The sequence below is a fragment of the Siniperca chuatsi genome, linkage group LG21 (genome assembly GCF_020085105.1).
Source record: "Siniperca chuatsi isolate FFG_IHB_CAS linkage group LG21, ASM2008510v1, whole genome shotgun sequence".
Classification (NCBI taxonomy): domain Eukaryota; kingdom Metazoa; phylum Chordata; class Actinopteri; order Centrarchiformes; family Sinipercidae; genus Siniperca; species Siniperca chuatsi.
In genome coordinates this window covers 2,009,751-2,034,062 of record NC_058062.1, presented here as the reverse complement: position 1 = coordinate 2,034,062, position 24,312 = coordinate 2,009,751, and the positions used below count along the sequence as shown (strand labels likewise).

General features: G+C 42.0%; 1 protein-coding gene across 3 annotated transcripts; it reads left to right on the top strand.

Annotated features, from left to right (window-relative positions):
* Positions 1-228: 228 nt before the first annotated feature.
* LOC122869040 (glutamine-rich protein 2) lies at positions 229-23,841 on the top strand. 3 transcript variants are annotated; one of them, XM_044181580.1, is made up of 20 exons: positions 230-2,097; positions 6,741-6,821; positions 8,050-8,127; positions 8,412-8,525; positions 9,416-9,890; positions 10,511-10,596; positions 10,758-10,891; positions 11,448-11,544; positions 13,046-13,315; positions 14,651-14,773; positions 15,209-15,277; positions 16,643-16,807; positions 16,919-17,037; positions 17,861-17,926; positions 18,155-18,256; positions 18,531-18,725; positions 19,747-19,897; positions 21,401-21,512; positions 22,002-22,131; positions 23,351-23,841. In XM_044181580.1, exons 1-20 carry the CDS (start codon positions 1,702-1,704, stop codon positions 23,460-23,462), a joined length of 3,075 nt encoding a protein of 1,024 aa, XP_044037515.1. In that variant the 5' UTR covers positions 230-1,701; the 3' UTR covers positions 23,463-23,841. The 3 variants fall into 3 exon arrangements, with proteins under 3 accessions (XP_044037516.1, XP_044037515.1, XP_044037517.1); XM_044181581.1 differs by lacking the exon at positions 18,531-18,725 and having other exon boundaries at positions 229-2,097; XM_044181582.1 differs by lacking the exons at positions 10,758-10,891; positions 11,448-11,544; positions 13,046-13,315 and having other exon boundaries at positions 231-2,097.
* Positions 23,842-24,312: the final 471 nt, after the last annotated feature.

The following is a 24,312-nucleotide window of genomic DNA, read 5'->3' as shown; positions in this document are numbered from 1 at the left end:
GACTTAAACGAAGACTCTGACTCAGACAGCCTGATGTCTTCGGGCAGGTTGTTCCAGAGCCTCGGGGCCCTGATGGCCAAAGCTCTGTCCCCCTTAGTTTCCATCCTGGACTCAGGAACAGACAGGAGACCCCTGCCCGAAGATCTCAGACTCTGTGAAGGTTCATAAGGGATTACAAGGTCTAAAATACAGTCTGGAGCCATGAAGAGCCTTAAAGTCATCAAGAAGATCTTAAAATCAGTCCTGAAACCAACAGGGAGCCGATGTAAAGAGGCTGAACCAGGTGTGATGTGGTCCAACCTCTGGGTCCTGGTTTACAGCCGAGCAGCTGAGTTCTGAAAAAGGCCTGCCGGGTGGCGTCGCTGTCACACACTAAACCTACTGAGCTTTGAGAGCTTTACTCAAATTAGTTTTCAAATGTATCAAGAGTCTAGCCCCAGAGCCTTTTCCCAGTTACATCCAAACACAAGGCAGTAACTGGTGCGTGGTGAATGGCAACTGTAAAATACCACATCGTAGATCTAAATTTGGACAGTCGGCTTTCTCCATAAAGGGCTGTCAGCTCTGGAGCACATTACCAACAGAAATCAAATTAATTCCAGATATAAAATCTTTTACAACAAAGGTTAAGTGCTGGATAAAAGCAAACCAGAGCTGTACCCATTTTTAGCTACCTGCACTTTAAATTACCAAGGTGTATCGGTGTATGTGTATTTTACTGTATTTCCATATCTTTATTGTGGTTTTATGTTACTGAAAGCTGTATATTTTACCTACACTGTACATGTAAAAGCCCAATAGGGACAAGAGTTGAAAATTAGCAATAGCTATAAACTCTCTGTGCAGCAGTTACATCGTCCCAATCAAATTTAATTAAAATAAAAAACAAACAAACAAACCGAATAACAGTTTTCTTTCTGACTATTTGGTTTTATGAATAAAATATCTTCCCAACAAAATAAGAAGATTAATGATGAAACATTTTTTATTGGCAGTTTTATCATAAAAACAGAAGAGCATGTTTTCGTACGTAGGAAATCCGACAATTTTCCCCATTCGGTGAACGCAGCGTGATCGCCGCTTGTTGCCTAGTGACCGGTAACGCTGCGAGTTGATTCCAACGTGGGAATCCGCAGAGGGAAGTGGCGTCAAGCCAGAACGAATGCTAAACGCTACATCCGGTCACAAGCTTGAAAATAAAAGCTGGCGAACGCCAATGAGAAAATTTCACAATATGCCAGTACAAATTGTGGAAACTAATTAGCACAATTATGTTGAGAATTAAAGTATTTTACCGTTTTCGTTTAAATTAAAACACCGGTGTTCTTAAGATTTTCTCTTTTGTTTTCGTTAAAGTTTTACTTTGAAGGGTAATTCACCGTGTTTCCGGTAAATCCGTGCGCGTGACGCAGCTGTTTGTCTTGAACATTAATTCTACTACCAACCTCCGAGATTACCGCGGCCGGTGCGATGTTGGACACGGTTACCAACGTTAGAGAAAGACCAAAGTGATTTTTTTTTTATTTTATTTTTTTATACTTTATACAGTATATTCTCGCTGTTAATCAAGGCAGGGGTCGTCACAAGCGACATTTCTTAGCTAAAATATGGACGCAGCGGTGCGGTTTTAAGTTTGATAAGCTAGCTAACGTTAGCTTAACTTTAACTAATTAACGGCTGTGTTCTCGCACACAAACAAAAATGTCGGAGGAGAACATCAGCTTGTATGACTTGTTGAACTTATCCATCGGGACACCTCACAGGGGAGCTGTCAATTTCGGCGCCCTACACGCCCTGCTCCACGCCGTCCTGAGGCAGCTGAATATCCGGGACATGAAGACCCGGTGGAGGGACACTCCTCTCGGCCACGGGCTCCCTGATGCTCCGGTGGGTGTCACCGCTGCCAAGCAGGACCACCACGCAGAGGAGGAGCACCAGATTCAGAGGGACCTCTCCACGGAGGAGCAGGACGACAGGTCCGACACAGAGCTGCAGGAGCGGATAGCCTCCTCTTCACCTCCGACCCCCTCCTCCGGCCCCGCGGCGGACCGGAGGCTCCGGTCCCGCATCGAGACCTGCGAGGACGACGTGTCCAAGGTGAGAGCGACAACTCATTCAGTCAGTTAGCGTTAACATCATTCAAATAAGAACTTAAGTTTGCATATTTACTGAACCCAAAGTAGCATTTCACCAAAATCAAAACTGGACTTTTATCTCTTTCCAAAAAAATATTATCAGTATTATAAACAGGGGTGGGATGTAACTAAGTACATTACACATTTGCTGTACTTGTACTTTACTTGAGTATTTTCATTTTATGCTACTTTATACTTCTTCTGTCTCAGAGGGAAATCATTTCCCCTTTTACTTCTCTACATTTACTTTAGATTTTACTCGCACTGTAATAGATTAAACTACCAAACAGTATTTAAAATAGTTAAAACTGGCTCCACCTCGACCCGCTGCAACAGTAATAATAATCTAATCTAATATATAACAGTATAACACTCACAGGGGGCATTTTTCTGAATTATGAGTACTTTAACTTTTCATACTTGAAGTACATTTTGCTGATAATATTGTGACATTTTAAAGGTAGGACTCGTACTTTTATGTACTACTGCTACTTGTACTTTTGCTTAAGTAAATGATCTGAATACTTCCTCCACCACTGATCATAAACGGTATTATTATTTAATCAGATTCGCAACTTTAAACAGAAAATGTGAGAAAACAGAAGCCACTTGGTGGTCCAAGTAAATGTTATAATGGAGGGAGGTGTGCTCATATACACTCCAGATAGCCATGAGCAGTAAGAAAAAGTATTTTTCATCTCAGATGTTACTAAAATGTTGTTTTAGTTGTTGTTTCATTTACAGCGTGTACAGAAATGGGAAACGAACCACACAGGGATTTCTATAGCCGTCAGTGAAGTTGTCCTGTGCACACTTCAGGGTTTTAATGAGACCTGAGCTGAAATTCGGTTTTATCCTTTAAAATCTTCTTTGCGTGCAACAAATGTACATTAAAATTCCTTTTGCACAAAACATGAACATGCATCACCCCAACATGTTCTTCTTATGACACTAGATTAGGGTTTCTGTTCATCATCAGTTCATCTGAAGATTATTTTCTCATATATATATGTCCATACAACGTTCGAAAAGTGCCGTCACAATTTTCCAGAGCTCAAGGTGACGTCAACAAATGTTTTATTGAACCAACAGTCCAAAACACTGATATTTAACTACAAATACTATAACGTAAGAGAAGCAAATTTAAGAAGCTGGAACATCAAACGTTCATCTCAAACGATTAATAAATAATCAAAATAGTAGCTCAGTAATCTAACCGATTAATCGACTAATCATTGCAGCTCTACACTAGATTGTTACCTGTTAGGACGCGATTACTCAGCATGTTAAGGTGTATTGCTCATCCTTGATAACGCACACGAGAGACTGGTCGTTTCTGTTTTCTAGCGTTGAAATGTTCAGGTATGTTGCACCAGTGGCCACACCCCAAGCAGTGATGTCACAGCAGGTGTTTTGCTTTTGTCAGATGATGAAAACACCTACTGTGACAGATCAGAGGTGCAACATGCCTCACAGTTTAAGCCAGACAGAGCAGGACAGCAGCTTGTTTCTGTGTGATTTAGTGTTGGTTTGTAATTCCTCCTTACCCTGCTCACTCCGGCTGTTCGGTTAAATGCCGTTTTCTTTAAAGACTGAAAGACCTCTGAGTCTGAGCCAGCAGTGTGCTCTTATTCTTCTCTTCCATCTCTGGCGGGCTGCGGCGAACATTTCAGCGTAGTATTAAGCCGTTGATGAAAGAGCGGGGGACAATAGGAGATGGGCGCCACCCTGACATCTCAAATGACCTCTGCGTGTCTCTGTTCAGGTTTCTGTCAGGCCACTTCCAAAAGAGGCATAGGAAGAAGTGAGGATCTTCAGCATTACGCAAAACTCAGCTTTTATCTTAAAAAGACAAAGTAGATTGAATTTCAGTGAAGGAATTACAAGAGTTTGATCAGAGCAGAATATGTTAAAGGTGGAGGTGTTTTTTTTGGTGACGTCGTCCTTTTCCTATCTCGCTCCTGATCTCCCCCCCCCCCCCGTGTGATAGGGGGGTAATTAGTCCCCTGCAGAGATGACTCTGGTTGTCAGGGGATGAATAGCCCTCAGATGAAAAGCAGGACATCAGGCAGGTACAGGTGATGCTGCGTCTTTCAGAAGCTCACCTGAATCATTCATGTCCTCTGTGGGCATCATTCGGGTCAGCTGCCGTATCCGCTGACCTAACTCTGATGAGGTGACCCGGCGTGCCCTCGTCCACCAGTGTCTTCCCTCTGAAGGCCCATGTCATGGGGTCCGGGCCGTTACGCCATGGTACACCTATTAACCTGTCAGAGGAATTGTTCTCATAAAACGTCTGTTTGGCTGTGGACCCCCCCCCCCCCCCGTGGTGAGAGCAGCTGAGTGACGTTTGTTGCTCAAAGTGCAACAACAGTCAGTTCCAGTTAATGGCTGCTTGTTCTAAATGAGGCAGCAGCTTAAAGAGTAACCAGGCTGAAGCTCGAGGCTACTTCCTTTTCTGTTGCTGAGTTATGACTCCTGCGCAGGAGCTCATTTTTCTGGCCCCGTTTGTTTGTTAATAAGCAGAATATCTTTAAAAACTCGGCTGAAAGTTGGACCACGGGCCAAGGAACAAATGATTCGTTATTGTCCAATTTTAGTTTTAGTTTTCTAATCCTTTTTTAAATAATTCCAGTTTCCATCACTCAGTACAGTGTATGCTGCTGTTTAGAGCTGACATGAGTAGTCCATTAATCCTTTAATCAATCGACAGAAAAGAATTAGCTCTTTTAATAATCGATTAATCATTTAAGTAATTTCTTTTAGTAAAAAGAGCACATTTCTACTGGTTTCAGCTTCTCAAATGTAAATATTTGCTGGTTTTCTTAGTCTTCAGTGATAGTAAATTGAATACTTTTGAGTTTAGGACTGTTGGACGGACACAGAAAAACATTTTGCAGACTTTAACTTGAGCTTTAGGAAACTGCTGGGTATTTTTCACAGTTTTCTGACATTTACTGCCCAAAAGATTAATCTATTAGTCAAGAAAATAATTGTTAGTTGCAGCATTATTACTGTTCACATCTTAAGATTATAAATAATAGCCTCGGGCCTCTCGGGCATCGCCCATTCAGCACATGTGGAAAAGGTGGAGACGACACCTGAGTGGTGTCCAGCGCGGACGTCCGTCAGCAGGCAAACACACTCTGAAACAAACCTGATGTTCTCGCACTTCTCTCACACTTTGGGAGAAGAGTAATCTACTGAGTGTAACTTAAAAATGTTCAGAATACTATCTGGAGGAAGGCAATGCTTCATGTTGGAGACAGCCAGGAGATGAAGCGATCAGGCCCGCAGGACGGTGTCCTCTGACCTCTGTATGTCCTCGGCCTCGGCCCTCCTTTGTACAGTGCTGCACATTTGCATATTTGCACTTTTTATTGTATAGTTATATGTACATTTTACATTTATATATACTGAAAAACTGCACAGCCCTTAAGCATTTGAATACTTGTATTACATAGATTTATAATTTTATATCTTATTATATTTATTATTCTCTATTGCACACTAGTTTCTTTAGCGCAGCCTTAAGAGTATGCCACCCTGCATTTCGCTGCACTTATTGTTTGAGTATGTGACAAATACAACCTTTGAATCTTTGAAAATGATACAGTACAGTACTTACTGGGTCTGTTGCCTGATTTTGGGCACTTAGCGAAAGCACAGAAAGCTGTGATCTACCCGCGACACGTGATTGACAGACTGACTTAAGGCTGAGAATCAATACCTGCTCCTGGGATGATGGTGATGTCTCGTCCCAAAGGTGACCTGACAGAGATGCAGGCGATGTTTACAGAATTAATTTAATATAATATAACCATGTGAGAGCACAATATTGTTGATTTAGGCAATGTCTTGCTTGAAGCAGTAGTTGACATAAAAGTGTAGTTTACTACGTAAAAATATCAAATCAAATAAATAGTCCCGGTCAGTAACAGGCCATATGTGTCATGTAATGCGAGTGCACTCATTAACAAGCTGTTAGTCATTCGGACTGCTGGTGAAGGCCGAAGCTCTGTGGGGTCGCTATGCATCGTTTCATGTGCATTTGACACAAGTTAAACACCGCCTCACACGCAGCTCAGGAATTTCCTTTGTTTCGGTTTTCAGTTTGTCTCAGGTTTGTGAGAACACACATGTTCCTAATTTACAAAGAACAAAGCAAATGTAACCGTTTGCTCGGCCAACAAACCCTGACAGTCTCACAGCAAACTTAAATAGCCTGGTTAAAGAACGGATCGTCAGCTCGAGGCAACACATGTGAAACGAGTGTAACAGCTTGATTTGTCTCATCTGTAACCCCTGGATTGTGCTTCACCCTCTTTGTCAGCTTCTGTTAAAGTCCCGTCTGCTTTCGTTGGGGTCAAAGGTCAGAGGGATGGCCCTAGGAGTCAGATTCCTGAGAACTTTTTTAAATTTAAGTTGTTGGGGAACATCAAAGTTTCTTAATGAGTTCTCAAATCAGTGACTACGATCCGTCAGGAAGATCAGACCTACATATATGCAATGAGAAGCTTTTTTTTATATTATACATGTTGAAGAAAAAAGTAATTTAAACTATATGTCCAGTGATTGATTTATAAATGTCTGTTGTCACTGTAGGCCATGAAGCTCATACAGGAGCTCCACAACCAGAAAGACAATCTGAAGGAGGAGATTAAGAAGCTCCGCCACCAACAGAAGGTGAGACTGCTCAACAGGACAATTACTGACAAAATAATCCTCATCATTCTTCTGTGAACTGGTAGCAGCGTATAATGAACCTGAAACGTTTTGGTGAAAAGTGAGACACTCATCTTGGGATCTACTTTGAGATTCAAGAGCGTCTCCACTAGAGCTGAGATAAATCGGTCGATTGATCGATTAATCTGCAACTATTTTGATAATCGCTCAAGTCGTTTTTCAAGCACAAATGCCAAACTTTCTCTGGTTCCAGCTTTCTTAATTTTGAGGGTTTGCTGCTTTTCTTTGTGTTATGTGAGAGTAAATTGAATATCTGTTGGTCGGACAAAGACATTTGAAGACGGGACCTTGGGCATCAGGACATTTGTAATGGACATTTTTTTTATTTTAGATTTTACAGACCAAATGATGAATCAATAAATTGAGGAAATAATCTGCAGATTATTTGATAATGAAAATAATTGTTGGTTACAGCCTTAGTTTCCACTGTGGAACATGGCCACGTGACGAGTGACCGAGGTTCATTGCTCCTCTCTGAGGAATCTGCAACCTGTAGAAATCTGGATGCTGCTGAGATCCTTTAACACATTATTATGAATTTGGTTATCATGCTTTCCAGATGAACTGTAGTCTAATAAAAACGACACATGCTATGTGAATTGCTGTATTATTGATACACTAACACTACTTACACATTTAGTTTTTGTTTTTGAGACCTCATATTTTAATAAATATTATATGTGCATTCTCATTAAAAAGAGCACTGCACTTTAGTGCCTTATCTCATATTTGAAATTTGCATATTTTTAGGAGAATATTGACTGTGATTGAAAATATAGATTAAGTAATTTATTTTACCCGAAAAACATGCAGAGGAGAGGAGTCTTCCTCTCAGGCTGCAGGTACAGCCTCCACCAGTCAGAGGGTCGGGCAGCGGCCTGTCCTGTATCTAGCCTGAGGGGCGAAACCCAGGGCAAAGAAAGACTGCAGATCACTCGCTGCTGCTCCTAAACGTTAAACTTGTTGCTCTGAGGACACGCTAATAACTGGATTTGACTCCGAGGAGCACATCAGCTCCTCTCAGCTCTCATCTGGATTATGGCAGCCAGAGAGTCAGAGGAGATTTTAGTGATTAAATATTGAGACTGTAAAAAGTGAGGGGCATGTTTCCCACCCCCAGTGGAAATTGCGCTCTTGCAGTGGGGTATTCCCTCTCTCCTGTGTCCAGGTGGCTGGTGCTGAAGCAGAGGCGGTCACCGCTGTGGAGAAGTGCTGCCACCGTGTGGACGCCCTGGAGGAAACTGTGGTGAGTGTGTGGAAGGCAGAATTTTCTCCACCTTGCTGGAGACGACATAATATCACTCCCAGCTGCTCTTACTTCATACTGTTTAAACTGTTGGCTGGTTACACGTCCTCTTTGTTTTTCTTTTCCAAATTTTGGAAAGTTGTTTGCCTGATATCAGACAGAATTGTCAACCCGGTGGAGTGGGCGGATTTGAAGGTCCGGACGAAGGCAACAAAGTTGTTGTAGTGACCTATCTTCCAAAAATGATGATTAAAGCTTCATCTGCTCTGTTCTCACTGCGACAGAGCTCACTGAGGGACACATTTCAGAAGTATCCAGACCCAGAGTTGCTGAGTCAGTGTGTGACCTGGGATGTCATGCAGTCAACTCTGCTCAGTGAGAAGGAAAACCTTCAGAAGGTAAGATCCAGAAGTGTCAGGAAGAGGGAACTGCAGTAATCCAGCCGGCTCATGACAAAGGCCAAAATCCACAGTCCTTGTTCTGTGCAAGTGTTTTCTAAAGCTTCAGCATTGAGGCCCCTTCACACTGTGTGAAAGTCGACAATCTTGGTCTTTGGTCGTCAATCCAAAGCGGCGGTCCTCGATCGCACTGTGATTCTGAGCTTTGGCGACCAAAGACAGCATCAGAAATTTAGGACCAATTTCTCACCATGAAACCCACGTCTACAAACCGACCAATCAGAAGATGACATGAAATGACGTCTATAAACTGGCTGATGCAACATTTCTTAAGCGCCATTTTTGAATAAAATTTAGGGGGAAAAAATACGCAAATACAAACCAAAACGATGGAGGTGAAACTATGTTTTTGGGACTTTGACAAAGAAGACCTGTCGCTCCAAAAGACATATTGTATAACAACAACATAAGATGGATGACGCGAGCTGATGACGTGCCTCCGCTCTCATATACTTTTTTCTATTTACATCAAAGCGTACAAACTGACACAGACTGCAACTTCGATTTTATCAGACGCATCTCAGAGCAATAAGCTTTCACAGTCGTTGTTGTCACGTAGTACAAAGGCGCCTTTAGACAAATCAAGTAGGTATCTTCCAAAGTCGCTGTTAATCATATTCTGATAATCCTAAACTCGGATATATCAGTCTTCGTGTTTATGTGGAAAAGACGACAAGCATGACATTTTATTGCTGTGTATAAATTCAGTTTTGTGAACATTTCGAATTATTTGTTTAACCACCAAGTCTTTCCAACAGACTGACAAAAACACACTTACGTCAAAATCTATTAAATTAACAGTAAAATAACCCAGAAACCTTTTTTTACAGGAGCGTGTAAATTCAGGGGTTGTTGATCCAGCCACAGTGGTCCAACCCGCATACACACCTTTCAACAGCAACTTCCCTGCTGTAAACACTGCACCTTCTCACACCAGCACGCCCTCCTCCTCCCACCCTGTCGAGGATACCGGCAGGCCAGCAGCTCCTAGTTCTCCATCGATTTCTGGACAGATTTCCACTCTCCAGGAAGTGACGGACGCCCGACCAGCCACAGAGGCTCCTTCGGTCCTGTCAGGGCCACCACAGCAGACTCATCCTAAAACAGGCCAGACGGCTGCTGGTATGCCCCTGTCTCGAAAGGCCAGCGGCTCAGAGCGCTACCCCGAGACGGTGGAGGCCCTGAGGAACATCAGCAAACTGAAGGAGAGGTTCAACAAGCTGGAAGCTCGTGTTGCGGCGCTGGAAGAAGGAAAGGTGGACCATTCGCAGCTGACGCACCTCAGAGAGCTCATCACTAACAAGGGTAACTTCATATCACCCTGATTGTGCTCTTTTAGTTATCTTTGGGTGCTGACTGACTTAAAGGCCCTGAATCAGCTTCTCACCATGAGCGATAAGGTCATACATGACACAACAACATTTTCAACCAAAGTTGGAACAGTTTTGAGAGATTTCTGCGTTTTTTCTTTTACCTGTACCTTTTGTCACTGATTTGAAGCGTGCAGGGCTCAGTTGGAAAAGGGCGATGTCATCTACTTTGTGCACCAATCAGGATTTAGCCAAATTTGATGACAGTTGGTGGGTTGTTTGCTTTTTTGCCAGGATACCGTCGATCAAATCTGATCAAATCACACCAACACAGTCCTGATGGGGCAGATTAAACTGAGATATGAGTGATAAATCCTTAATCTATAATACCTAAGGATGTTAGTTCTGACTACTTTAGCTTCATTTTTATCGTACAGACATGAGAGTGACATCAATCTTCTCTGAAACTGCAAGGAAGCAAATAAGGGTATTTCCCAAAATGTCCAACTATTGCTATAAAACGTACTGCTGGAAACTGCTGGAGATTTTAGCAGATTAAGAATCTGTTACTTCCCTGACGTGTACTAACGGCTTGATGTCATATTGTACATTTAGGTTCACAGGATGCGTCGGATAACCTGATGGATCAACTGAACCAGCAGAGAGCTTTAATAGACAGCTTGATGAGTGACCGGGAAAAGGTGGGTGAGAAAAACAAAACACTTTTTTAGAGGCAGCGAAATGCGATCCAGAGGTTATTCCTGCTTTCTTAAACTCAACATCAGCACCGAGACAAACTCCTCAGTATCACATACTGTCTTTTCTGGTTCTGGTTCTGATGGTATAATGTGTCCTTCCAAAGCTGGACAATTTGGAGGACATGTTTATGAACCTAACGAGCCAAGACAGAGAAACCACCTCAGAGGCAGCTTCGGGGAGCGCAGACTCAGACAGCAAAGCCTCTCATGAGCTCAGACAGCAAATATCCTACGTCAGGTAAAGACAGATGGAAACACACAGGGAGAGGGATCAATATCTAGAATATATACAGTACCCAGAGTTTTTACAATAACACCCAAGCCACAAAACTCACTACACTTTTTCTGTCATAACGTCCTTCGTTTGGGTTAAAAACTTAAGCAGGCAGGAAAGATGCAACAGAGTTTAGAGGAACACTGTAGTGGATGTTCACAGTTCTCAGTCTTAGAAACATTATATGCAAGCAGAGTTTTAAATTCAGTAAGGAAATAAATTATTAACAGATATTTACATGAATTTTTTCTAGTTTTATTCTACTTCCAGCTAATAAAATACTCCAGTGGATTAGTGGAGAAAACCCCAAGTTGCCCCATCACCAGTGCACTTAATTTTTCTGATTATTATATATTCTATCAGAATATAAAACTTTTAGAGTTTGTGAGCATCACTTGGATACTGGGTCACGCTTGTTTTTGTGTGTCCACAATCACTTTGTGTTGCTTTAGCCCTTTGTGAGTGTTTAGATCAGTTCAGACGTTGGTCTGTGCTTTCATGCTCGTACCATCATGTCCAGGACGTCTGTGAAGAAGCTGGAGGAGGACATGGAGCAGCTGAAGGCCAAAAAGGCTTTAAGTGAGGAGAGAACAACAGACCCACACCTGCAAGATCAGGTCAGACAGGAAGACATCTTACTGAGGGACAGTTAGGGGGAGTCAACCACAGTCTGTCAACAAACAAGGACACACAGGGTCATTAATGCCAAGGCCCAGCTACTGTTATCCCACTGCAGAACCACCTGCACCGCTTACAGGCAAGAAAAGTAACAGCAGCAGCCGTTTAGACCTACAGTTTTTTTAAAATAACTGCTGCTGTTGTGTGTGTTTATGTTTGGGTTTTTATATTTAACATTTTAAACCCGAAAAATGTAAGACTTTTCTTAAATGGAACGTACTTGTACGGAGTATCATCGTGTTTCCCTCAGGACTGTCCTGCTGGCTACTACAGAGACGAAAGAAGCGGAAGATCTGATGTTTATTGGTGAAATAGTTTGCTCTGAACAGCTGACACCTTGCTCAGTTGATGGTTAAGTGCCTGAAAAGTGAGTTTCAGCTCATTGTTTAGCTGTCTGGCACGCAGCTTTACTGTTTTGGTTCAGTCTCAGCGGTGTTACCGCTCTCTTAGCGGCATTTTTGGCCACAGCAGGCAGCAGTTTTCATCAAACAAGCTCTGATAAACCCACTGTACACTAGCTGCTCAGCACCAAGCAGCTTTCTCCAGCGCTGGCAAAATGAAGTTTGGCGATAAGTCTGGGTATGCAGGACTACCAAACAGCAGACAGACAGTCAGAGAGCAGCTGCTGAACATAGCGGAGCATCTAGCAGCTAAAGAGCCAGATGTTTCCCTCAGCAGCTGCTGGAGACCAAACCCAGAGCTGACAGAGAGAAGACCGGACTGACGTCCATCAGGAGGACACAAACACGACTCCAAATTAACGATCATGTTGCTGCTGGATGTGGAAGTAGGCAACTGTTTGCTGACAAGTTCAACATATCAACTTAAACGGCGATGATATGTCAGTGTTGTGTTTAGAGCTTGTTTCTGCTGCCCGCAAAAAAAGAATCTATTAAAACTGAAATTAAAGTAATTTCAGTTTTAATGTTGAGCCCCGTTTGTAGATATTTAGAATAGGAAATGAATGAAAAAATAATTTTATTCAAATTAATTTACAAAATGTAGCATTTGATGTTTAGAGTTGTATTTCTGTCTGAGCATTTATCATCCATAAATGTTCCATTTTAGTTAACAAGTTGTAAAAAGTGCAAAATGTAAGACCTCACTCGCAGAGCAGCAGCTACCAAAGAGAAAAGGTGCTCCAACAAACACTGCCTGCAGATGGAAACATCCATCTTCAGCTGCAGGTCTGAACTGCTGCTGGTACTTTCCTTTCATACATGTGGTGCAGGAGAGCTTTTATAAAACTAGTCTGACAATGACCAAACAGGCCCCCCCTGTGCAGAATCTGCAGCCTGCTAAACCTGAATTAGTTTGAGTTACAAGCCATCATATCAGCATGTATAAAATAATAAAAGCCCAGTATCAGCCCTACATATATCAGCCTAGTCTGTCAGTCTAATCTCAGGTATTTGCCCTCTTCCTGCCCTCTGACCTCAGCTGGACGACCTGCGAGGCATGTTGGAGGACATGATGCTGTCCTTGACCTCTGAGCTGTCCAGCAGCCTCCAGGACGAGGCTGGGCAGGATGAGAGCGATAGCCAGGGCCTCGGTCAGAGTAAAGCGAGATCAGCGTCCACCACCAGCACAGTAAACACTGGCAGGAAGCTCAGCCGTCTGTTCCAGCACTACGAGCAGCTGCAGGACACAGTGAACAGCCTTCTCCAACAGCAGACTGGAGGCAGAGCAGGGGCACTGAAGGACATAGAGGCAAGCTAAATCAGTACAAGGAGACAGTTTGGTTAACTAGAGGTAGATGTGTGTTGATTCAGAGCTGATTCACCCAGTTCACTGTCAAGAACATGTCTACTAAAACCACTATATTGAGCTCTGGACTGTAGGCAAGTACCATATACTCAGTCAGTGTTAGTGTTGTCCAAACATGATACATTTCACCACTATTGTGCAAAAACAGTGCTATCTCTCTCCATCCATTTTCCATACCCGTTTATCTGGTTCAGGCCTGGAGGCTAGAGCCCATCCCAGCATGCACTGGGTGGGATACGGGGTATAACCTGGACAGGTCACCGGTCTACTGAGCTCACAGTTTAGAGTTTCCAGATCACCTAACCTGTGTGTCTCACCTCAAGGTCCAGTCAGTAGCTGTTCTTGAGCTTTGGATCATATCACATAATCTTCCTCAGCAGATTCTGAGCACTCAGCAGAGTACTCCACTGATCAGCACCGCACTCCTATAAAAATATATATTAAAAAAATCTAAATCGATGCAGCAGAACCAGAGATATCATGTTTTATTTATTTTTATTCCATCATGATATATTGCATTGTTTTGGAAGATGAAATCGATATCTTTTAGATATTCTGAAATACAGGCACACATTGTAAAGGTTAAATGCCTGATGAGGCCCGGGGACTCCCCATCAGACTGACTGGGAGGGACTCCCAGGTGTTTAACATCTTTAGGACAGGTCACACCTTGAGAGTCGTTGAGGTCACATGAGGGTCGTTAGTCTCTCATATGAGACATCTTTAAGAATCTAAAACAAGTCCAGTTGCCTTTGACTTAGCTCTTGTAGATATCTATATATATATGAGAATTGTCATAAACATACATGTAAACCCAGTTTACCAACAGAGGTTTCTACAATTACGTGTGTGTGTTTGAAGGCACTGTTTTTTATACGAGGTTCGGTTGTGACTGCCCAGTTAAGAAGTATCTTATCAGATAGTGTTTTACAACTTTATTTCCCCAGAAATGCTGCAGTATATACACGAGACCTACAGCTTAGATTAAAAATCACTGATGATGAATGAATAATCAGTTTGTCTCTCAACCAATAGGACAGAAATTAGTGTTTGTAATGTATGACTGTGTGTGTGGGAGGGTGTGTGTGTGTACATTTAGATTTGTATGGATAAAGTTCTGGTAGGTGATCACGGGGCGAAGATTTGGACATGTTTTCATTTACTGATGCAACACTTCGTTCACTTTCAGCAAACTGATGGTGAGCTGTGACTGCTATATATTTTAACATGACTGTGTGTGTGTGTGTGTGTGTGTGTGTGTGTGTGTGCGCGCCTCAGAAAGTGGAGCTGGTGAACGATGTGCAGAAGGCGATCCTGCAGCTTCAAGCAGAGTGTGAAAAGCTGCATGAAACCACCAGGTGTCTGCACGAGGACAACAGAGAGAAACAGAGCCACATAGAGGTAGACATGTTGTCATGTACTGCCTTTGATGATGCCAGATAACTTTTCAAAATGTAATATGTCCAACTAATTGGCTTGACAGTGTAATAATATCTGTTGAGATAATCAATCGTCACTCACTTTTATTACTTTAAACAAGGTGTTAGTTGTAATACTGATATTGATACTGAAAATGTACACAAACTCTATTTATTGCATTATTTGTCCATCCACTCATTACAGAATATCAGTTGGCTTTCGACCCGTTAAAACGAAGCACTGTCTGCTTGTTTGAGTCCCGAAGAAGTAAAATTAGCGAGTAATTTACAAGAAAAAAAAAGGACAAGAGGAAAGTCTGAAAAATAAGCTAAACTTAATACACCAGAAATATGTTTTTCTGCTTTCCTCTCCTGCTAATTGTTGCTTAATATTACCGTTGAGCTCTTGTTTCCACAGGAACTGTACAAGACGACGGAGGAGCTGGAGGAGAAGAAGGCTGACAAGCAGATGGTTGAGAGTGAAATCGTAAGTGGGTTGATTTGAACTTATTAAAGATTAAATTCTGTGGATACCAGAAGAAAGGGTCAGACAGGTCTGTACAGATATGTGCAAAATACACAAGTTTATGTTCGCTCCAGAGGCAGTGACTCATTGGTTATTGGCAAGTATCATAATATTAGTTTTACAGGAGCGGTGGAAACAGGCCTCTATGTCTGCAGTGCGTTTTGTTTGCTTATTTCTTTTACTTCATTTAAGAAAAAAGCAGATATATAAAACTCTTTGTTTTAGGATTGTGTCTGAGGGCTGCCAGAGTTACAGCAGCTTATATTAATACGTGAACATATGTTCTGTGTTGCACTACGAGACCACAGATGTAATTGATAAGTTGTCCACACATTATGAACAGCGGCCTGCTTCAGTTAGGGTGAATGAAATTACTTTAGTTGTTGCTGCCATTAATAAAAAAGATGCCATCGGTACAAAGTCTGCCAAATGAATAAATGTTAATGTCAAATCTGCCATTTCTGTAAGACGTAAATCTGTTCTGGTCAGATTCAGTTTTATTTCTATACTTTAGCACCAGTTCATAACAGAAGTTATCTCATTGCACTTTTCCTATAGAGCAGGTCTAGACCGCACTCTTTATAATATTAACTGGGAAAATAGGCTAAAGTCTTAGAATTAAAAGTGTGTTATTTAAAATTAAAACACAGGGTACTTGTTTCAATTAAATTAAATTTACTATGTTAATATTTTGTGTTATTCTTCTGGTAATTTTACCGGACTTTATTTTAGCACCATCTGCAAAATCAGACGCAGTAGCTGCGGTTTGCAGTCCTCTCTTCCCGTGGGGGCAGTTTGTGTTGCATTACATGAGCCTTGTATTTACATAGTTATCTACAGTAAAATTGGGAAAAATTTACAAATTGGTGAAAATTTTTTGCTGAAGGCCCAAATTTGACCCACAGGCCACAATTTACTAGTTCTTTAATATCACCTGGCTGGAAAAATGTGGCGCTCAGGGTTCATTTAACCATTTATATTATTCCAGCCTCCACAATGGCTCTGACTCTGTGAGATGTATAGTACAGATACGATCTTTATTTCTGTTGCTTGAAGTCTTAAACACTGACCAAACCCACGGCTTACAGGCTGTATTGATTATTATCAAGTTGCTGGACAGGTATGAAAGGCCTATGGACAAATATTCACACCATGTATTTGTTATTATTGCCATTAAACGCAGACAAAAGCAGCTGAATGATGCTGATCATTAGTTTCTGAACAGATTGTGACTCTTGTATCACACTCGCCCGAGCGGCCCCTGAAGGCCTCGCCCAGCCCGTGTCTTTATATCCTAAACTCGTTGTTGTCTCTCCACACCTGAAGAAAGCAGATAAATCTGCTCTGGAGAGCAAAGTGAGCCGTCTGCAGTTCGACTCTGTGACAGAGCAGCTCAACACCATGTTCCACGAGCTGCTGAACAAGGTGACCGGCCAGGAGCAGGACTGGCACAAAGTCATCGACAAACTCTCCACTGAGATGGAGTGTAAGGTAAACAGTGTTCAAACAGGAGCATCGTGGTGGTGACATCCCAGCGATAAATGTGAGGGTTTGATCTGCGATTATCTGTGACGTGATGTTTGACTTCGGATCTCACCGTAGTTGAACAGGATTGAGTTGGACTCGGTGAAGAAGCAGCTGGAAGGTCGCTGGAAGAATATCCACGAGAAGCTGCAGGCTCAGGGAGCTCCAGAGCTCGATGACGCTGCTGGTTTAAGAAAGTAAGTGTTAACATGTCACTCATTAATTCACTCTGAAGCTCGTGGAGTGAAAATGGGATCAGTAGAAGAGTTTTGGATTGTGTTGCAGCAGCAACTCGTAAATCCATCACTAAGTGTGTGTGTCAGGTCCTAAACTCTAAGGGACTACTAACTAGTTTCAAACTAGTGATTTACTAAATCAGGTTGCACCATTAAAGCTTGAAAATGTGTTGCTAGTTACGACTTAAGTGATTTGATGGTTTTAGTGTGAATTGGTTGTCAGGAAACATCTGTTGCACAATCCAATCAAAAGCAATCAGCTATGTAAACAGGAAGTCACTGTAGCGTCACAAGCTGTGCCATAAAGAACATTTGTAGTATGCCAAACATACATTAAACTTAATAGCCAATCGTTTGTAAAACGTAGGTATTACTTTGTTTTAGCGGAGTGTCGGTCGCGAACGAGTCGGCTCCTTTAAGTGAACGATGGGAGCCGGCTCCCTTCGGAGAGCCGTAATTACCATCACTACTTTGTTTTATTTATATCTGCATACATGGAGATGTGTGTTTCAGAGTTAGTAGCATTCATACAGTTTAGAATAAGTGGGAAATATCCGATTACATAACTTAACCTACATTATTTGGTAATTTAGTCAATCTAATCTTTGTATCACACTGTAATAACAGCATTTACCAGATTTGTGTGCCATTGTATCGTCTTTTAAGTAGTTAATCGTGCCACATCCATCTCAGTTCTCCTCGTAGGCATCACATACTGTGAAAATCAAGACCTGTGCGAAGTCAGCTGTAAGGAGAAGTGACGTTTCTTTGTGTTTGTTTCCAGACAACTCGTGGACAGATTTCACTGCCTCTCCTGTGACCGACCTGTTGTCAAGTACACCCCCGGACCGTGAGTCAATACTTATAATATATAGTACTAATAATATATTATTAGATTTACACACTGGGAATGTATCCCGAGTTGAAGATATTTGCTACTTACATTTCCAATGTCTTGTATTTATTTAATTGTTCCCCAGATTACAAAATAAAATGACTTTACCCTAAAATATCACTTAGCTGCTCTCTAAACTCATCCTCTCTTGTATGTTTGTGTCGTCTCTTACGGCCATAAAAGGCATTCGGTGAAGCTGCCTTCCTCTCCTGGATTCCCCTCGCACAAGTCCATCAGGCCGTTTACTGTGTACGCTCTGGAGCAGTTTCGACAGCACTACAGGAGGTGAGATCAGCAGTTACCTGCAGTTCACCTTCTCTCACTTTACACATGTGTCCTCTGGTCACCAGCAGGTGGCACGAGAGGCTTAAAAGCTTAAAGTAATTCACTCGCAGTCCAAACAAATAGGACTATGAACATAATTTCTATGGAAGTGGTAATGTCATATAGGCATACCTTCGATCCAGAAACATTTTACATAGTCTCAGCCTTCAGACACCCAGATCATTTGTTAGAGTCTCAGTATCTGATCCATTGTAAGCTGGTTTTGCCGTCTCAGCCTGAAACCAGGGACCAACCGCTACAACTTTGAGGTAGCTAACCCTGGCAGGAGAAGGGAGCAGCTTCAGAAGAGCCACGCTGTGATGTGCAGGCAGATAGAGAGCGTGCAGAAGCGGCTGAAACACTGTGACAGGGCCGGCAGCTGCGACACCGTGAGCAACAACCTGATCCAGAACCAGCCGGGAACGCTGCAGTGAGTCAGGGCCAGGAAAGGGGAGAGGACAGGAGCAGAGGCAGAGCTCACTCTGCTAGATGTTTAAGTCTAGAGCCCCATTTGGACGGGATTTATGTCTCTAGTGAAGGCGGGGTGGTTTCATTATTACCTGCCCTGATCAGTGATTGTTCAACCCGCTCCAGTAATAGTTACCTTCTGTTTTTCAGTGAACAGCTGGCCCTCCTGTAATTTCAGTCCACAGAGTTGCGTTTACTGTTAATACATTTCATCGGCTCAGTGAAAGTGCGACAACTGAAGGATTTTACTAAACTGATAGATAACCCAGCAACATCACTCAACTCAAGACAATGAAGGAAAAGAAATGTTATGAGACCAAGACAATGCAAGTCCATCAATGTCATCTTACAGGTGATTGTACAGCCGGACTGATGTGATGTGTAGTGAGCTTCATGTATTTAACACTCCTGCAGATACCAGTCAGACACTGAGACAGAGACACCGAGTTATTTTGCAGCTGTCTGTGTTAATAATAAAACCTCAGATAAATAATTACCGGTAATTAACACAGATATTAAAAGTAATTCTGGGCCTGTTGTAGTGACGGTGTTCCGCAGAATATCACTGTCTGCTACAGAACCAGCTCCTGTAATTTGTTTAAATGCCGAATGACAACTTTTATTACGACGGAGGATTTTATTACCCAGCTGCCCCTGTAATATTAATCCTGTCCAAATAGGGCTTAGGACAAGATGACACTTTAATAATACCTGTGGGAAAGACACAGGAAAATTAATTAGGACATGTAAAAGAAAAAAGTAAATTGGGTGAGAAACAGCACCTACAACAATAGAAGTAGTGACTAGAAATACATGAAAAAAAGAAATAAATATATATATTTGCATATTAATTGCAGGAATGTAAACACAGCAGTTCTTCTCCTCCTATTGATCTTGTCCAAATCTGAAAATCAGTGGTAACAGCTTTTAAAAAACACACAGTTTGTGTTCTCATGTCTTGATGTTTCTCTCCGACCGAGCAGCGAGCGTATCTCTGAGGTGACGGACTACAGTCACCTGCCCGTGTCGCGGAGCTGCGGCGGGATTCACACAGTCACCTCCGCCGGCCAGCGACGCACCGGCCTGCAGTACATGAAGCACCACACCCAGACCGAGGTGGACGGGGCGATTCAGGTATGACAAATAAGAGCGCATCCATCTTTTATTCTGATGTAAAGTTCCAGTATGCATCACAGCAAGAATCAGAGTGATGGTGTTCATGTAAAGAAGACGGTCTTCAAATATATACAAATGAAATTGTTCTAATATGTGGGATCATTTATAACCTCTGTTGGTGACGGTGCAGTTTGCAACTAAACTGATAGAATCTAAATTCTCCTGCACAGCTGTCTGTTGCAGTTTTTGGGACCTTTGCTTTCTTAAAATCACCATCTGGAGGTCATACTGGCTACCCACACATCCTGGAAAACCTGGCATTCTTTAAGCTTTCCAGTCCTGGAAAAGTCCTGGAAAATGGCAAGATTTGTCCAAAACATTACAAATAACGAGTTGTCCTGAAAAGGTTATTTGTGTGCAACAAAATGATCATGAGATATTATAGCAGCTGAAGTTACAGCTGCTTGGAGTCGAGGTAGAGTTGTAATTATAGAGGCCTCTCGCAGTTTGAAAGGATGACAGCGTTTTGGAGGATGGACAGTAAATCCAGCATATAACACATCAAACATCAGACATTGTGCTGTTGTTCAAGACTGTTTAACTTAGGTTTTTATTTCCAAAATAATCTTCCACTAGTTTTCCTTATGTCATGTCTTAAAAAAATGTCTGCACATCTGAATATGTGACAGGTGTGTCGAGGGAAAACACAGCTTATATATAAATAGATAGATAGATAGATAGATAGATAGATAGATAGATAGATAGATAGATAGATAGATAGATAGATGCTGCCTTAATTATCCAATCAGAGGACTAGGAAACTGGTCTTCAACTAGTGAATGAAACACACACACACACACACACACACACACACACACTGCCGTCCAGGTTAGTAGGTGGAGAAAACATTAGAAAAGGATTAGATGACAAAAGTAAATAAGGGAAAAAGTGCCAATTCATCATAACAAATGTATAATACTTTAATAGTAGATAATAGATTTAACATACAAAACGTGATTGTTTTATTGATTATGATGCATTGCTATAGATTAAACTATTTAACAGTATAAGTAATAGTTAAAATTAGCTCCACCTGGAGCAGATACAACATTAAACTGTTGCTTACGCGTTTATCAGTAATAATAACGAGTACTTTAACTACATGAAGCTGATAATACTTCTGTACTTTAACTTAAATAAGATTCTGAATGCAGGACTTTTACTTGTAATGGGATATTTTTGCACTGTGGTGTTGCTATTTCTTGTTTCATTCATCCCACAGGACTGTACAATATGAATGTTTTTAAAAAGAATATTTCTCTCTGTTTTTAAAATAATAGACTGATGGATCTATCAGATGTTACCGGCTGTCTCCTAACCATCAACTGTCCCCTCTGTGTGTGTGTGTGTGTGTGTGTGTGTGTGTGTGTGTGTGTGTGTGTGTGTGTGTGTGTGTGTGTGTGTGTGTGTGTGTGTGTGTGTGTGTGTGTGTGTGTGTGTGTGCGTGTGTTGACTGGTTAGTCGGAGGAGATTGATATCGTCGGCCTGGACGGGCATATTTACAGAGGTCGCCTGAACGCACCTGCCATGAGAAATACAGAAACTAAACTACCTACAATTTCTACCAAAGACGGTAAATTTATTCTATTTAAACGTCCATCAATGTGACTGACCTCATCAGACCATAACACTCTATTATGAAGCGAAATATCTGTAAACTTATGTGAAGTCACGGCATCATGCACGCGAGGGCAGCAGAACGCTTACTGAGAGACTCTACAGTGTAAACACTGTTTTTACATTGTTCTCTTTATTTTATTCTCAGGTGCCTGTAGGTATCAGTGTTTCTATATTATTATTTTCATATTATTATATGAGCTGTCTGCACCTTTAGAACAAATGCGTTGGTGGCTCTTTTGGCCTTGAACCCGACTAAAAATGAAAGCCTGGATGGTTTATGTGAAACACGAAGAAGGGATTTCACACCTGCTGAGTCTCTGCCTTCAAATGATTTATGAGAACAAATGCCGTTCAATGTATTTTGGCTGAGAGCTGGAAATGTCAAGGTAAGATACCGTCGGTGGTTGTTAACCCGTGTCACATTGTTGCACTCTTCCTGCAGGCATGTTCAAACCTAAAGACAAAGCCAAGTGCTCCCTGTCCCACAAACCCACTACTTCTCCAGGAGGTGGGACACGGCGCTCCGGCTCACCACCCCCACAGTGCCAAGAGTGCCCAGTGCAGCCGCTCAGGTGAGTCTCTCACACAGGTTAAGGTGTGACCCAGTTCTCCCCCACGTCTCCCCGGGTTTCCCCTCACAGCCGCGTAGTGCTCGGATCCAGTTTACTGGCAGGACCCTGCGTTGTGTTAAATATGGCGAATATCTGATACCTGTCTGAACAAGTCAGCGTCGTGAACTGATCGGTTCATATTCAAAACAAAAGACAAAGACATCGCACTCAGGGCCGGCATCACAAAGAGAGCTCATCTTAGTCTGGCTCTTCTTGGCCTCACTGAGCTTAACATCCTGGATATCAGCTGGCTCTGCTCGCCATCAGAACCGCGAGTGGAGTTCTTAATATGACGTGATAAAACGGGATAGGGCTGCCACTAACGACTATTTTTCTATTGATCAATCTATTGACTATTTTATCGATTAATCTAAACAATACATTTTCCTCCAAAGAATAAAACTATTTAATTTTAGTTCATTTTATTTTGACAAACCGTGTGTCATTATATACTGCAGCACAAAAACGAAATCTAAACAAAGGTTTACATGTTAAAGTACAAAGCTGCAGGTTTAAACTGGCCACTCCGACTTGATAAAAATAAACACACACACAGCAAAAAGTGACATTCAGCCCAGTAAAATATACAATATATTCACACAACTAGAGTAGAATATGAAGCTGTGAAACAGAAGGAATAACATCCAAATATTAAAAGTAAGGCTAATTGATACACGTAAAAACGCTGATCATTTACTGAGCTAATGAAGAGTGTGTACCGTTAATAATCAGCTATAATCACCAGCCATTCAGCTGTTAGTGTGTTTTAAATCCAAAGCGGACACATGGTTGTGCAAAAAATGAATGTCAAAACAAAACAAAATTTCACAGCAATCCATCTAAAAGTTGTTGGGTGATTTCACTTTGGACCAAAATGGTGGACCAAGAGCGATATCGCCAGCATGGCTAAAAAATGTACAAATGTTATAATATAGTATAAAAAAGAAATGAAAGATATATACAGATAAAAACATCAGGCCAGCGATAAATATATTTGTAGGACAGTATTCTACGTTCATTCTCTGTCCAAACTCTGAAGCTAGGAGATGTGGAAGTGTGAAGGTGCTCGTACATCACACACACCCATGACATCATTCTCCACCAGGTGACCCCTGGTACGTCTCACCTAACCCCCCTCCACCCCCCACCCCCCACCCCCTCTCCTCCTCTGTGTGTCCAGCCTCCAGCAGCTCGGGTCGGGACTGGCCCGTGTCAGCTCTGGGCTGCACGTCTCAGAGCTCCCTCACTCCGGCTTCACCTGCAGCAGAGAGCAACGCAGAGCCTCCGGCTGACGAGCTGCTCAACCTGTAGGGGGCGACACGAAGCCCTATACTGTTTTTGATATGTAATTAACTTCTGCAGAGAGAAGGTAACCTGCTTCCACCTTTTTCTAGTTGAAGTTTATGCACTACATGTCCCATAAATCACCTGTAAAACACTGAGTCCAGCAGTGCGGCGGCTCTTTGGATTTTTTTTTATTTTTGTAACTCTGAGTTTCTGTGATCAGCCACTTTAAACATTGTTATTATTATTAATAATAATAATTATTATTATTAATAAACTTGAGTGTAAATTTGATCGCTTCCTGTTGCTCCAGAGGATTCTTCCAATCAATGGGACACAAAGGTTTATAAGTTGTAACTAATGGCTTTATTAAAGGATAAGTCTCGTGTTATTCTGTATTTTTCTTATCGTCAGCAAATCTCACGTGCAGACCCAAACCAACGACGTGTCAGCCGTCTCTCAGTACTTCCTGTCTGTGGCTCTCAGCCCCGAGCCCATTGGTTCCTGCTGAAGACTAAAAAATATTTAGTTTCATTTTTAAAAAAGGCTCAGTAATTTGTGCATCTGTTGGGGACTATTTCCAGCGGCGGATGAATCCACATGTGGTGCTGTAGTGAGTGTTTGGGGCAGCAGGACGGTGTGTGTGGGACTGAGTCAGAATAAACTACAGTGTGTGTGTTCATGGTGATGAAGGAACATGTCACCCAGTGCAGCAGAGCGGCTCGCTGATGTGTTTTAATAGTTTCTGGACAACAGTGGAGGAAGAAGATCCATCAGGCTGTGATTCACACACTTGTTAGTAGATAGAGTTGCAAGATGTATGGGACTTAACGGGAATAAAATGGAAATATAGGGGTT

Coding starts and splice junctions, on each gene's coding strand:
- LOC122869040 (XM_044181580.1), top strand. CDS start 1,702: ATGTCGGAGGAGAACATCAGCTTGTATGACTTGTTGAACTTATCCATC. Junction 2,098..6,740: donor GCGAGGACGACGTGTCCAAG/GTGAGAGCGACA, acceptor TTGTCACTGTAG/GCCATGAAGCTCATACAGGA. Junction 19,898..21,400: donor AGGTGGACGGGGCGATTCAG/GTATGACAAATA, acceptor TTGACTGGTTAG/TCGGAGGAGATTGATATCGT.